General features: G+C 36.2%; 1 protein-coding gene across 1 annotated transcript in view; it reads left to right on the top strand.

Annotated features, from left to right (window-relative positions):
* The window catches only part of NUP155 (nucleoporin 155), a 29,015-nt gene extending 16,772 nt beyond the window's left edge, over nt 1-12,243 (top strand). Inside the window, exons 20-35 of the mRNA XM_063423005.1 lie at nt 209-327; nt 536-639; nt 1,940-2,073; nt 3,820-4,011; nt 4,639-4,777; nt 5,445-5,580; nt 6,020-6,173; nt 6,452-6,556; nt 6,673-6,827; nt 7,279-7,408; nt 7,676-7,789; nt 8,229-8,349; nt 8,799-8,909; nt 9,680-9,816; nt 10,422-10,522; nt 11,680-12,243. Coding sequence (XP_063279075.1) covers nt 209-327; nt 536-639; nt 1,940-2,073; nt 3,820-4,011; nt 4,639-4,777; nt 5,445-5,580; nt 6,020-6,173; nt 6,452-6,556; nt 6,673-6,827; nt 7,279-7,408; nt 7,676-7,789; nt 8,229-8,349; nt 8,799-8,909; nt 9,680-9,816; nt 10,422-10,522; nt 11,680-11,818 — 2,091 coding nt within the window. The 3' untranslated portion in view covers nt 11,819-12,243. The remainder of the gene's footprint in view (nt 1-208; nt 328-535; nt 640-1,939; nt 2,074-3,819; nt 4,012-4,638; nt 4,778-5,444; nt 5,581-6,019; nt 6,174-6,451; nt 6,557-6,672; nt 6,828-7,278; nt 7,409-7,675; nt 7,790-8,228; nt 8,350-8,798; nt 8,910-9,679; nt 9,817-10,421; nt 10,523-11,679) is intronic.
* Nucleotides 12,244-15,590: the final 3,347 nt, after the last annotated feature.

Below are 15,590 nucleotides of genomic sequence, written 5' to 3'. Positions count from 1 at the left end.
TCTTCAGAGACTCCTGCCTCTTTATGTGTGCCACCACAATGAATGTGGTGTAATGATGTTGTATATTACTGATCTGTTACTAATACACAATTTATTTGTTGTACCTTCTTATTTGTCTTTTTAGTGATGTTAGCTTAAAATTGAAACCTTTTGGAAAAAAAAGTGTGGAAAACCAGCTTTCTGTAATGAAATGTGCTTTCTTTTGCAGATAGAAAGCAGTGTTCCATCCCATATGCTGGAATGTGTGCTGCAAGAATTAAAAGGTTTACAAGAATTTTTGGATAGAAATTCACAGTTTGCTACAGTAGGAGCACTTGGAAACCCAAGGTATTACTAATTGTGGTAAATTTACATCTGGTATTTAATGTCCAGCTTCTGAAAAACTACCATAGTTGTTTTTTGTTACGAGAGCTGAAGTGTTTGTATGGTCTTCTGCTTCAAGGTTTAGATGAAAAAAATTAATTTTTTAGATTCATCTTTAAGGGATTTGGTATCTGTAATCATATTAGCATTTTCTGGGTTTTTTAAATTGCAGTTTCAGCACACCAGCCAATCTACAACAGAGACTCTTGGGTTTTATGCGGCCTGATGGTGGAAGTTCTCAGCAAGTCCAGCAAGAACTCCAAAGGAAATATCATGGTATGTAATTATTTTTGACCAAGAAGTATCAAGGAATGGGGCATTTGGATGTTGCATTTCTCACTTTTCTTGTGAAATCTTTTGAATAAAATGGTCTTTTTTCCACACAAATTTTATGTTAAACATCATGCCATTTTTTGCATGTTTACCTATCTCCTTTCTTTCCTTCCCAATATTCTCCATTATGGGTATGATTGTTTAATCTCCTCACTACAGTACTTAGTAGCTGCCCAACCATTTATATTTACAAGATAGCATTTATTAAGCAGCTATTTTATGAGACAAGTGAGCATGATGTCCTATAAAAAATCTACTGTAGTGCAGGTTTCCAAAGGTACAGTCATTGCAACTTCTACAAAAGTTTGTTTAGAAATATGAGGTCTGTTACAGCCCATTTGAATTCTTGTCCTCTTGTGCAGCTTTTGCCCAGCACTTGCAGGCAAGTTGGGAAGTGTTGCTGCTGCACATATGGAATTGAGGATATTTGTGGTTCACAAACAAAATCCTGGGCTTTTCATAGTACAAATGTACAAACGTAAAAATTTTCTGTGAGACAGTATGTAGGATTTGGTAGACTTTTAGTAATTTTATTTTTTATTTTTATTTACTGAGTTTATAAATCTGTTTTGAATGATACAATGTAATTATTGTTAACCTAATTTGTGAAGTGTAAACACTCAAAAGTATACACATAAATTGTTGCAATTATGTTCCAACTATGTTGTAAGTATGAAAATATTATCCTTTCCGGTTATATAATACATTTTACCAGATTCAAATGTTGTAGGTTTTGGAGTAGTTGTTGCTTTAAAGATATTGTAGACACTATCTTTAAAGCAACAATTACAGCTGTGCTCTTTTTGAGCACAGCTGTAATTGTAATTGTTCTCTTTACAAGTAAATACAGGTAATCAAACAAAAAGTTAATATGTATGAGTTTATTTTGATTTCTTTTATGTTAGTCAGAAATATATTTATAATAGCTATTTCTGAAAAAAAAGCTAAACATTTAAGACTGATGTGAAAATCCAATGCATTCGCAGGAAACCATGCTTGTTTTTCAGGGAGTATGATTCCTTTGTTGCATAGTTTGAAGTAAATGTTAACAAAGGATTATTTATTTTGTGGCAATGTAAACATGACATTTATCTCTCAAGAGAGCTAGACATCATTAATTGACAATAGAAGAGGAAAAAAAACCAGAAAGTTAAAGACATGGTTACTGAAAAACATCAAAAACTTAACATGCTTACTTGAAACATGTAGAACAATTACTTGCTGACAGTGTCTGGTTTTTCAGCTGAGGCACAGCTAACGGAGAAGACCTCGCTTCAAGGCATCCAGCAGCTTGTTCGCAAAACCTGCCAGGCACTGGCTTTGTGGAAGTTGCTATGTGAGCACCAATTCAGTGTTGCTGTAGGTGAGCTTCAGAAGGTAAGGTCTGGATAATACAATTTTACTTTGTTATGTACTAATCACCTTAATTTCTTTTGCTACCGAAGTATTCCCAAAGGTCTAATTGAGAAACATATGAATTATAAACCACCTGTACATTTTTTTACATGTGGTCACAAATGTTTAAGAGACTGACATGTAGTATTGACACAACCACTCAATTTTACACAATTGGAACAATAAATTGTCAGTAACAATAAATTGCTCTACTTTTATTGTTAGTTAATACTGAGTCTCATTTTATGAATTACTGGTTTTTTACCTTAAGCACGTTCTGCAAAATGTGCTGAAAGAATAGACCAGTATTTTCCAGCCAAGTGGAATTCACTCTTTGCCATAGTCTTGGTGAAAGATGGAGAACAGTAGGGTAATTGAGTCCTTCGTCTTCTGTGTAAGCTGGGTACCAGAATCTACCACAGAACAGCTGAGGCTGGAAGAAACCACTGGAGATCATCTGTCCCCTGTGCAGTGGAGGCGATAATCTAATTGGCTTGCAAAGCAGGGACAGCTAAAGCAGATTGCCCAGGACTGTGTCCAGTAAGGATTTTAATATCTATAAAGATAAAAACCTCACAGTGTCTCTGAGCAACTTGTTCCAGTGTTGAACCACCTCTAGAGCAAGAAAGATTTCTAGTCTATTCAGGTGTAATTTCCTTCACTTCAGTTTTCTTACCATTGTGCAGTGTCCTGTTACTGGTTACCGCAGAGAAAACCTGACTCTGCGTTGTTTACACTTTCTCAAAAATATTAGTAAGATCCCACAAACTGCCCTCTAAGCCTCCAGTCTAAATGATCGCAGTTCTTTCAGGCTCCTGGTTTGTGAAGAAGGAAAATGTAGAACAATGGGTGCTACTGCAGTGCACCCTTTGCTAATGTCAAATTCGCAGTCAAGCCTTGAAAAAAGCTATTTATTTGAATACTAGGCATTTTTTCCTAAAACTTGATAGGATTATTTGAGAAGCTGTATTTTTTGCTCAAAAAAAGAATAATTTTAAAATCTTACAGAGGCACAGAAGCTGTTGCTCTTCACGCTGTTGCATTGGGGAGCTTTGGGCAACTTTTATTTGGGTTGCACAAGGAGCTAACTGTTTAACAAGTAAAATGTTTTCCTTTGTCTTCAGTAGATACAGAGTCTTTCTAGATGTAGTATCATCTGTGGACACTACACAGACACTACTGACAAATAAGTGTGCAAATGTTCATAATAAATTTTAAAAATTAGAAACCTTCACTGTAACTTAATCTTAAAAAGCATAAAGAATTCAGACCTTGAACTTCTCAAACTTCTGCTTTTATTGAATCTATCTTTTTTTTCATCTATAACAGTAGTCAGATTGTTCCAGTTATTAAAAACTTTGACAGACTCATAAGGTGTGCATTCTGGCAGTGCCCTGTGAAGTAAAAGGATTCCATTCTTCCTGTCAGAGATCTGAAACAGAGGTGACACCTAGTGAAGATGGCAGAGAAGTCTGTTAACAGTTTTCACTGTCCTTAGGCATCCAGGGATCTAGTGCCTTCGGTAGTAGCTCTTGCTTTATTGGGTTTTTTTATTATAAAATGTGTATTTTAAATAATGTATTTCTATGGTGTAAACTGTATTCGTTGGAGTTTTGTATGTTTTTAATTATTAGAAACAGCTAATTTTGCTGCTGGAACATTCAGACATTTCTAAACAGGGTCAAATAAAAGATTTGGTAAACTAATAAAATTCTGTCTCATCTTCAGGAACTTCAAGAACAGCTAAAGATAACTGCTTTTAAAGACTTGGTGATTAGAGATAGAGAGTTGACTGGAGCACTCATTGCCTCTCTTATAAACTGTTACATCAGAGATAATGCGGCTGTGGATGGAATAATTGCCCATTTGCAAGATATCTGTCCTCTTCTTTATAGCACTGATGATGCTGTGTGTTCAAAGGTAAGTGCACATCCAGATTTTATAGCTCCGAAATACAACTTGAGAACATGCTCAAATGAGCTACATTAGGAGGCTTGTAAGTCATTATTATGCTGAAGTAATTTCAGAAGCAGAAGAAATAACGAAGTCAAGTTGTGGGCATATTTTCATCTTCTAGTTGATGAATTAACAAAAATTATTTGAAGCATTTGCAGTTATTTGTAATTTCCATAGTCTCTTAACTCTGGTCTGATCTCTAATCTTAACTTGCTCTTCTGCATGTTGATAAAATGTTTTCTTATTCCACTCTTTCCTCAGCATAGTATCTTGGGTTTTGTCTGTTCCACAATTTACTGGAATTTGTGACAGACAATTGTGTTTAAGAACTTAGATCTTTGAAGCTTTTCAAATAAATTTGAAAAAAGTAACTGGTGGAGAGAGAATAGAAAACCAGCTGGTCGGGTCTTCAGCTCTTCTAATGCTATTGTAGCCTTTCTGCTGGGAACTTAGAGACTAGAGAGTGCTTTTGAGAGGATGGCCTTTCTGCTGTTTCAGCTTTGAAATTTGGAATAATATCTCATTAACAGTATCCATGATCTGTTCTTGATGTGTTCATGTTAATAATTTGCATTTTGCATTTGCTTTTAGGCAAATGAACTTCTTCAGCGGTCTCGACAAGCTCAAAGCAAAATGGAAAAAGAGAAGATGCTGAGGGAGTCACTGAAAGAGTACCAGAAGATCAGCAATCAAGTAGACCTTGCTAATGTTTGTGCACAGTACAGGCAGGGTAAGAGCCAGGCACTGATCATGCCGAATAATTTTGTGGTATCCTTTCATGCCATCCTTTCTGTTTGTTTTGTTTACTAACTTTCAGCTCAGTTTTATAGTTTTTTACCATAAACAATCTGTTAAAAACTCTTACAATTAAAATGTGCCAGCCTTTTCTTTTTCTAAAGCCTTGCTAGATTTCACAAACCAACCAAGGAATCCACTTGTATATTAAAATAGTCCCATGCACTTACTTCATATTACAATGTCCATTTGTTTCATATATTTGGTTAAAATATTTTTGGGAAAGTTATTAGGTTCTATGTAAGCAGAGGGTTTCAGGTACCTTTTATATGAAGTAAGCTGTTTAAAAGATGGTTCTGAATCCTAATTAGTGCAGTAGAAGCTAATATATCAGTTACATATACATTTAAATTATATAACAGTCAAGAAATGGACCTCTGTACAGTATTATATCGTGCAGGACATGCTATGTATCTTAGTATCTTAACTTCAAACTTGCATATAAGTGCCACAGGGTAGGAACAGGGCTATGTAATACAGACCAGAGTGAGGAGTGTAGCATTTTCTTCCTTGCTCGAATGAGAAACGTTTGATGTCACTTACCATTTTGTTGTGAATTTAATATAATAATGAACAGTGATGTTTGTTTTGGTTTTTCCTAGTGCGTTTCTATGAGGGAGTAGTAGAGCTCTCTCTTACAGCTGCTGAAAAGAAAGATCCCCAAGGTCTTGGCCTTCATTTCTATAAAAATGGAGAACCAGAAGAAGATGTTGTTGGACTCCAAGCTTTTCAAGAAAGGCAAGTTTTCAGGATAATTTATGCTCATTATGTGAGGACTGAAAATTATGTGGCTCATTATATTTCAAGGGACTGAAAAAGTAACTCTTTTAGGGAAGGAATGCAGGGTAATAAGAAACAAGTATTTTATGATAAGAGACACAATATAAATATTTTTGCCCAGTATGCTCCCGTTGACTGTGATTAATATGGCAGCAATTTTATCTGAAATAAGGGGTGATAGATGCAGAAAACATTGTGATCAGAACACTACAGAAATACTTCCTAAAAAGATGAATGAGAACCAACTAGATTGTGACAACTAGTTGACAATAATCTATGACCTTTTTAAATTTTAGTAACTGTCTACAAATGCATACAATAACACAGTTGAGAAGAATATTTCATTGAGTTACAATGAAAATTACAAGGATTTTATTTTCTTCTGCTCTTTTTGCAGGTTGAACAGCTACAAGTGTATCACTGACACCCTTCAAGAGTTAGTGAATCAAAGTAAAGCTGCTCCTCAGTCTCCCAGTGTACCCAAAAAGCCAGGTCCTCCGGTGCTGTCATCTGACCCCAACATGTTAAGCAATGAAGAAGCTGGACACCATGTAAGAAACTCACAAAAAATAAAAAAGTCACAAAAAAGTAATGACTGCACTCCAGAGAACAGTGTGATTTGAAGGGGTCTAGAATTTATTATTTTAATAAAATTATGGATTAGTTTAGAGATGTGAAGATTCGTCATGAATTGGCCTCAATATATACAGCATCCATAGAAATGATGACATGTAAATAGCATGAACCTAAGTATTGTCGTATGGTAATTCAGGACTTAAAGAAATGTAGCCACTTGTCTAATAGCAGCTCTGGCCTTTTCTTCCCTTAGTTTGAACAAATGCTGAAGCTGGCTCAGCGTTCAACAGATGAACTCTTCAGTATTGCACTTTACAATTGGTTGATACAAGCTGACTTGGCGGACAAGCTGTTACAGGTGAGCTTGTCTATACACAATGAACTGGGAGAGGTAATTAGGGTTAAATTAGGTAATAATGCTTTAAAAAATAGGGAAGAGCAAGAGTATAACTGTTATGTTTCTGATGTCTGCAGGTTACTGCCCCCTTTTTGGAACCCTACCTGGTGCGGATGACCAAGATTGACCAAAACAAAGTCCGCTATATGGATTTACTCTGGAGATACTTTGAAAAGAACAGAAATTTTAGTAATGCTGCCAGAGTCTTGGCTAAGTTGGCTGACCTCCATAGGTACGGATTATGTGTGATCTGTTGTTTATATATTGAGGTAATTAGGGAAAAATCAAAAAACTAAAATCGAAACTAGAATCAAAACCTTTTGTGTAAGTATTTTAAGAAAAGAAGGTTTTCTAAAAAAAAAAAAAGAATGTGCTGGCTTTAAACCTAGGCAATTACTGGAAATAAAGTATAATATTTATTTTTGTATTATAGATTACAATACAAAATAATTTTGTATTATACTTTGCAATGTATTCCCTATAATCACAATATATTAAGTGGCTAGTTCTTATTAAGAAGTACACTAGAACTGAGCTTGCAGCAAAGATGGGGTTACATGGTTAGATCATGTCCTCCATGATTTAGTGAAATCTGCAAAAGGCACATTACTTCCCAAAGTCCAGCTAAAACTCTCAAATAATTATATTAAGTACTCATTTTATTATTTATATTTGTTTTGCAGCACAGAAATTTCTCTTCAGCAACGTCTTGAATACATTGCACGTGCCATTTTGAGTGCCAAAAGTTCCACTGCCATATCCTCTTTAGCTGCAGATGGTGAATTCCTACATGAACTAGAAGAGAAAATGGAAGTAAGAAAAAGTATTAATCTAAGCTACACTAAATGCATTATTTCACTTTGTCTCATTGACACATAACAGTTTTATTACCAGTTCTGTATAAATGGATTTCTGTCCTTTCTTTTTGACATGGCCAAGTTAGGCAGTTGAAAACAGACTTCATGGTGTAAGGCAGCAACATTTCTACATTTAAATAAGCTAAAGTTAATTCTGTGTGTATTCTTAAACTTTGATTAAATTAATTCAATCTTGAAATGCTGTATTTTCCTCTTAAACAAGGTTGCAAGAATCCAGCTTCAAATACAAGAAACATTACAGCGGCAGTATTCCCATCATTCTTCAGTACAAGATGCAATCTCCCAGCTTGATGCTGAGCTGATGGATATAACTAAGGTGACTGAAATTTCCCTGTGTTAAAGCCCAGTATATCAAATTTTGGGGAGCAAAAATGTTTTGCAAAGAGTGATTCTCTGCTGACTAGGAAGAGTAATAGGCAGTTTATCATTCGTGGTCTCAGAATGTCTGTTACCCTGGACTGTCAGTTTCTGTACTTTAATAGTCTGTCAGTCTTTCATATTTTAATTTCTTTATCTTCATTATGAAGTCTCTTAGATTTCTTCATTCGTTGAAAAATTAAGTTTTCATTTCAAATTCTTAAAAAATTTAGTGTTGTATCTAAGAAATTAAACTAAATGTAGCAAAAAAAGTGATTAACAACAGTTACTTAAGTTGCATCTTGACTAAGTGTCTATCAGACAAAATAAGGAACAACTGATTTTTAAATTTCATTTGATCCTGCATGAAAGATAAAACTTGGTGATTTTTCTTTCAGCTGTATGGAGAATTTGCTGACCCTTTTAAGCTCTCGGAGTGTAAGCTTGCAATTATACACTGTGCAGGTCATTCTGATCCTATCTTGGTGCAAACTCTCTGGCAAGAAGTCATTGAAAAAGGTAGGCCTTAATGGAGTAGGAGTTGTGATGCTCTCTCTCATCTTTTACCATGAGTTAGTAATTCACTCTTTGTTCCTGTTGGTTTTGATTTGGGTTTTTTTTCCCCCTTGGTTTTTGGGCTCAAGTTTATCACTGTGCAAACAACATTGATAGAGATCTGAGGGGGAAGCTGTGTAGTAGTGGGTTTGTTGTGGGGTTCTGGAATCTGGTTTTGTTTGTGGTTTTTTAAGTAGGTTTGCATGGAACTTCACAGGAGCATAAAAACTTAAAAATGCACATGCAAACCCACTGGAAAGGGCTGTATTTTTAACTTCCATGTGCTGATATTTTGTTGGCAAGAGTGTAAGATTTTCATGTATTATTTATAAACTTAGATGCCTCAATGTCATTCTGTATAAACGTGGAACTTTTCCTCAAGTTCTTTCTAAGTGTTTTCTTCTCACTTCCAGAGCTGAGCGACAGTGTATCTCTGAGCCCTGCTGACAGAATGCAAGCGCTTTGTCTGAAGCTGGCATTGCTTGGGAAGATCTATGCTGGCACACCTCGCTACTTTCCTTTAGGCAAGTTCTTAGCCTGCATAGTAAATAGGCATATGTGTTTGATGGATGGATTTCAGTTTCCTTTTTAGACTCTGAAAAAAGCTCTATGCTAAGAAATGTTTCTTGTTTTTTAATCTCAAAAGAAATGGGAAATAAATTAAATTTAGGTGGCTGCAACAATTACTTTTGGATGGTTGTGCAGATTCCATTTTAGAAAGTAGCAGAGTTTGTTTGCATGAGAGCATAAAATACAAAATGTGTATTTCTACATTTAAGATTTTAAGCAAGCACATTTATCTGCTGTTTCTTGAGATTGTATATAAACCATCTCCCATTGGAATGGGTAGATTCTGAAAACAATTGGGGAGATTTCTGGATCGTTTTTAGAATTTCTGCTTTTCTGATGCACATATGTTTTGACAGTGTGCTATTATATTAAAATCTGGCAAATATATTGTTCAGCAGTAAATAAATACTAAAATATTGTGCAACAACATTAGATGTGAACATTTAGTGCTGACCAATACACTGTTATTGGTTACAGGCACTTAAACCAGCTTAGTAGTTTTGCTGGCCATTGTAGCAAATGTAGTGATATACTATGTGTTTTGTGTAGAAACAAAAGTTAATTGTTCTTAACAGCATGGATGCATGGCAAAACCATAACAAAGTACTAAGTATGAGTAATCCCTGCCATGCACTGCTGATAATAAATGACTCTTAAAGGCCTTTGTTTCCTAAATCCCAGTAACAAGCTGGAATCTAAATATTTCCTCATTTATGTCCTTCAGATTTTCTAGTGCAGTTTCTAGAGCAACAAGTCTGCACTTTGAACTGGGATGTAGGTTTTGTAACATACACCATGCAAGAAATTGGAGTGCCATTGCCAAAGCTGCTTGAAGTGTATGACCAGCTGTTCAAAGCACGGGTAAGGAAAAAGGCACAAAATAAAAATTCTGTTTTCAACTGTTATCAAGGTCTCTCTCTAGGGGGAAACATGAAATAATTTAAGGAAGGATATAGCAAAATATGCATTCAAAGCTTTGCTTTCTCTACTCAAAGACTTAGAAAAAGCTGCATTTCAGTCCCAGAGCATAATGAGGGAATTGGTTAATTCTTTTAGTTCATCTTGAGCTAGTTTAGGATGAAATAGGATTAGAATTCTTTTGTTGCGAAAGGAACAGCATATATTGAATATATTAGTTTTATTTATTTCCTAATAGTGTTTAAAAGTTATTGTATTATTACATCTTGTCTGATCCATTGATGCAATAAACAAAGAGATTTGACTTGTGTGGTAATGAAAAATTGAGTTAAATTTATGTATATTTTCATATGTAATCTAAAATAATAATTGAACATAGACTTAAATATAGATTAAAGTAGAATTCCCATTTATCTAACCTTTTTGATACAATAAATAAATAATTGCTACAGCTGGCAATTCCTGTACAAACAAGGCACTTTTTTTGTCTTGTCTCCTTAATATTTGTGTCCTTAATATTTAGTGGGGTTGTTTGTTTGTTATTTTAGGATCCATATTGGAGTAGAATGAAAAAGCCATTGCATCTCTTGGAGTGTATACACGTATTACTATCAGGATATGTACAGGATCCAAGCAGAGTACCTATGAGGTAAAAGGATAGCTATATCCTAATGAACAGCAAAATATAAAATATTCTAAAATACTTGACTCCAGCAATTCTTAAAGCTTTTCTTCTTTTCTTTTGGGTGAATTTAATATTTCATTCCAAACACTTGTCATGCAAAACCATTTGGTAGAAACTTGTAGAATTCTCCGTTATAAAATACTTCCACAAAGGTAATTTTCTCCACATCACTGAAGATCCATGAGGAACTGAGAGGATTATTTTGTAATTTTTGGCAATATACTTTAAGCACTAGTTCAGACAAATCTGATGCAGTGTGTGAAAGTGGAAGAAAACAAGAACTGGGCATTTTATGATTGAAACAGTGAGCTGTTTCATGTACAAATTCTAGAAGATCTGAGTTACTCTAGAAAAGGGAAGACCAAACATTGGGATGGATCTTCCTCAGTTGTTTATAAAAGGATGACGAATCAGTCTCCAAGACTAAAATTCAGTTTAGTCCACATCAGGAAGAAATTTAGGTGTAATAATAGAAAAAGTTTCTAGTGAAGAAAGGTAGCTAAGTACTTGAAAGAGTTGCCTGCGTATCATCTCTAGTTTTGACAATTTTTGTTTGAATAGACTATACAAGTTTCATTCAGAGCCATCTTGTATCAAAAACAAAAAGCAGAACAAGGCAAAGTCTTGATAACTCTTCTAAACATAGATGTTTCTGATTCTTTTGAAAAATATACATACAAATATCCGGTGTTCACATACAGTGTACTTCTATATTTTATCACTTTATTGGTCCTTTATGGTCGGATGATTTAAATACTCTATTAGAACTTCAGTGAATGTTGTCTGATTTTAATACCTACTTAAATAATACAGAAATTGAGATTTAAGACATTTAAACTGTTATCTAAATTAATAACTTATACATTTGCCATAATAATATCTAAAGTAGTATTTAAATATTTCACATTGCTATAAGCTGTACCATGCTTTTATAGTTTATATTTAATATCAGGTAAATAAATTTCTCTTACTGAATAGTTAAATACTTACAAGTAGCTGACAGATGTCTTACTGACATGCTATTGCATTGCAGCTCAAAGAATGCTTGTGTTCTAGTTCAGATGAATTCTAAGATACAGGATTAAAAAGGAGCTCATTGTTATTCTGTGTTTTCTTTGCAGGCGACGATTCACAAATGCTTGCTTGGATGCTGTTAGTTGCTACCTGGTTGAACTTCAGTCTATGAGCCCCACACTAATGGTGCAGACTACTATTGGGAATTTTAAATCTCTACAGGCCAAGTTAGAACGGCTTCACTGATTGACTAATACAAAAACAGAATCATTGCTGCAGTTAATGCAAACTGAAATAAAAGTTCAGATATTGGCACTGAATTATGAACAAACAAATCCTCAGAAAAAAAAACCCTGAGAGAGTTTTTTTGGCCACATTTATTAAATGTGTGGCCTGCATTCATGCTATTCTAAAAGTATCTACAAATTGTAGAATGTAAATGTGACAAATGGAGTTTCTTTTACTTTTACTACTACTAGGTTTTCTAATGATAGAAAGCTTTTTTTTATACTGTTGAAATTAAACACATTGTGTGATCTTTGCCTTGGGGATAAAGAATATTTCAAAAATTTTTTTCTTTGTTTTAAATAATGGGGAAAAGCAAATTATTTCCCCTATTCCATCTTAATATGTTGTATCTGTTAAAATCAAATAAAGGAGTCAAAAAGTAACTTCTGTGTATTTATATTACATGAACAAACACCAAATTGTATACACACCTAGAGTCCCCTCCCTCCCCTGCTGCCCACGGGGCTCTGGATGCAGCCCAGGACACGTTTGGCTCTCTGGGCTGTGAGTGCCATGGCCGGGGCATGTCCAGCCCCTCACCCAGCAGCACCCCCAAGTCCTTGTGGGCAGGGCTGCTCTGGGTCTGTTCATGCCCAGCCTGTGCTGATACTGGGGGTTGTCCCAACCCAGGTGCAGCACCAGCACTTGGCCTTGTTAAACCTCATGAGATTCCTCTGGGCCCACTCCTCATCTGCAGACTTGTTGATGGTGCACTCAATTCCTTTGTCATTAAGGAAGGTAGTAATGGTCCCAATACCAGGGACCCCTTAAGGACATCATTTGTCACTGATGTCCATCAGCTGACCACTGTCCTGTGGATGTGACTGTCAAAACCAATTCCTTACTCACTAAACAGATCATGCATCAAACCCATGTCTCAAATTTAGAGAGAAGTATGTGTGGTGGACCATCTGAAAGACTTTACAGAAGTCCAGACAAATGCCAACTGTAGCGCTTCATTTGTCCACTGTTGGAGTCACTCCATCATGAAGGTTACTGAGTTGAGCAGGCACGACTTACCCTTGGTGAAGGTTTTCCCAAATCACCTCTCTGTATTCCAAGTGTCTCAGTACAGTTTCTAGGAGAACCTGTTCCATGATCTTCCCAGGTACAGAGGAGCTGACAGTTTAGTAGTTCCTAGGGTTGTTCTTCCTTCTCTTTCAAAAGATGGATACATTTTCTTCAGTCACCTGAGACTTCACTTGACTGCCATGACTTCAATAACCGTGGAGGGTGGTTGGGAACTAGATCAGACTGCCCTCAGGGCTCTAGGATGCCTCTCACCTGGTCCTATAGACTTAGGTAAATTCAGGTTCCTTAGGTCATCATGAACCTGATCTTACCTTGCAGTGGGAAGCTCTTTGCTCCCTCAGTCTCCATCCTGCTGTCCCATCAACTCGAGGTGTGGGAAGAGAGGTTTCCATTTAAGACAGGCAAAAATGCCAAGTACCTCAGCCTCCATCTGTTAAGTTTTCCATCACTGTTTATCATGGGGTTTACACCCTCTCTGACCTTCATTTTCTAGTTTACATACCTGTAGAAGCCTTTCCTTTTATTCCTTATGTACCTTGCCTGGTTCAGTTCCAGCTTCTCCTTGGTCTTCCTCACCTCATCCCTGCATAACCAGTCTTTCTCTACATTCTTCCCAGGTTCCCTGTCCTAGTTTCCATTATCTGTGCATTTACTTCTTTCTCTTTAGTCTGACCAGCAGTTCCCTAATCTACCATGCTGGTCCCTTGCCTCCCTTGCCCAGTTTCGTGCTCCTGGGGATTGCTAGGTCTTGTACTCTATGGAAGACAAAAATCCATTAGAAGAGGCTTTTAATCCATCAGCCTCTAGGTTTAGGGCCCAACATGCTTTCTCTGCACCACTCTGCTCCTCCCAGTGCCTCTCAAGGACATGGGACCTCCATCAAAGGGCCTTTGTCCAGACAAGGGGAATGATAAGAGTTGGAGAATGAGGACATCAGTCTTGCTGCTTCTCACATGCTGAGTGCTCTGCAGCACATTTACTATGAAATATGATTACTCTAAAATTTTGCTTAAAGCACATTTCTTTCCCTCTGAACTACCAAATACATTTTGGTGATTTAAAGCCAGCAAATGCAGTCAGTGAAGTAATATAAAAATTAAAATACAAGTCGTTTTTACCTTCTTAGGTGAAAAAAGAGGTGAAATACTAGAATAAGCTTTTTTTCTTTGTCAGTGTAAAAACTCCTTACAAAGTATTTAAAGTAGTCCTGTGTGTCCAGGGAAAAATACTTCTTTCCATATAAAATATACCACCTTTAAGTATTAGAAGTTATCTTCTGCTAAGCTATGGTTCATACCAAGGATGTCATGCATTTACCCTGGTCTTGTTAGTGAAGTTCTCTTCACATAAATAATGTCCAAAGTCTTACCTGATGTATTTAACTAAATTTCAATATTTACATAAAATATGTTGTGTTCAGCCACATTCTGTAATCTATGTGATTACTAATCAGATTCCTATTTTCAGATTTGGAGAAATAACTGAAAAGTTGGGAACAGACACAAATCACAGACTTGAAGTTCAGTTCTTCTGTTTTTTTCACCACTTAATGGAATAAGGATCCATCCCTCTGGCAACATTGCAAATTTATCAAAGTAGTAGTATTTCAAAGTGTCTCATAAGTTACTCTGATATTTTTCAGATGACAGCAGGTTATTCCAGTATACATGTAACATTTTATTTTCATAACATTTGCTCTGCTCTCAGATGGAGAAAGGATAGGTTCTGTTTCCCAATTTAAATTTGGAGATATATGAAAAAGCGGGATTAGAGAAGAGAAGGGTGGATTAATGCAGTAGCTGAAATAAAAGATGATAATCACAGGAAAGTAACAGACCAACATGAATGTGAAACATTGCTCATTAACAATATTGTTATATATCTTTTAATTTTTTTCCTCTGTAACTTTCAATCAAGACTGTCATTTGAGAAAGGTGGCAGAAGGTAGGAACAAGGGTGAGTTTCAAAGAATAGCTGCTTTAAGGGAATCAAGGGCATTTCTTCAAGGTGATGAAATGGTGACAGCTTACCCTACTTGTATTTCACCGTGACATGATTTAACCCCCTCTAGCAAGTATCACTCAGCCACTTCTCACTCCTACACTCCCTTCCATAGGATAGGGGGAATTGGAAAAAAGGTAAAATCCATAGGTTGACATTACCGTTTAATAATTCAAAAAAAGGCAATGTAATAGTAACACAAAGGGAGGTAACAAAAAGGGAGGTAACAAAAAGGGAGAAATAAAACCAAGAAGCACAAGTAAGGCATAATGCAACTGCTCATCATGGATTGATTGGTGCCCAGCCTGTCCCTGAGCAGTGATGGGTTCCTCCCAGCCAATTCCCTCAGATTATATGCTGAGCGTGATGTTCCATGATGTGGAAAATCCCCTTGGCCGGTTCATGTCAGCCCTCCTGGCCGTGCTCCATCCTATCTTCTTGTGTACCTCCTCAGTGACAGAGCACAGGACACTGAAAACTCCTTTATACAGAGTAAGTACTATGGTGCAACACCAGATGCATCAGTATGTTATCACCACTGTTCTGCTAAATCAAAAACATAGCACCACACCACCCACTTGGAAGAAAGTTAACTCAGGTGAAACCAGGACAAGCTAAATTCCAGTATTCCTGTATTGAATGGAGAACACTGGTCTCTTACAGCTATGTCTCCTGCTGTTACTCGTGCCTCTCATCC

Source organism: Prinia subflava, chromosome Z (assembly GCF_021018805.1).
Source record: "Prinia subflava isolate CZ2003 ecotype Zambia chromosome Z, Cam_Psub_1.2, whole genome shotgun sequence".
Taxonomy (NCBI): Eukaryota; Metazoa; Chordata; class Aves; order Passeriformes; family Cisticolidae; genus Prinia; species Prinia subflava.
The sequence above is the reverse complement of the archived record's forward strand: the minus strand, read 5'-3'. Positions and strand labels throughout refer to the sequence as shown.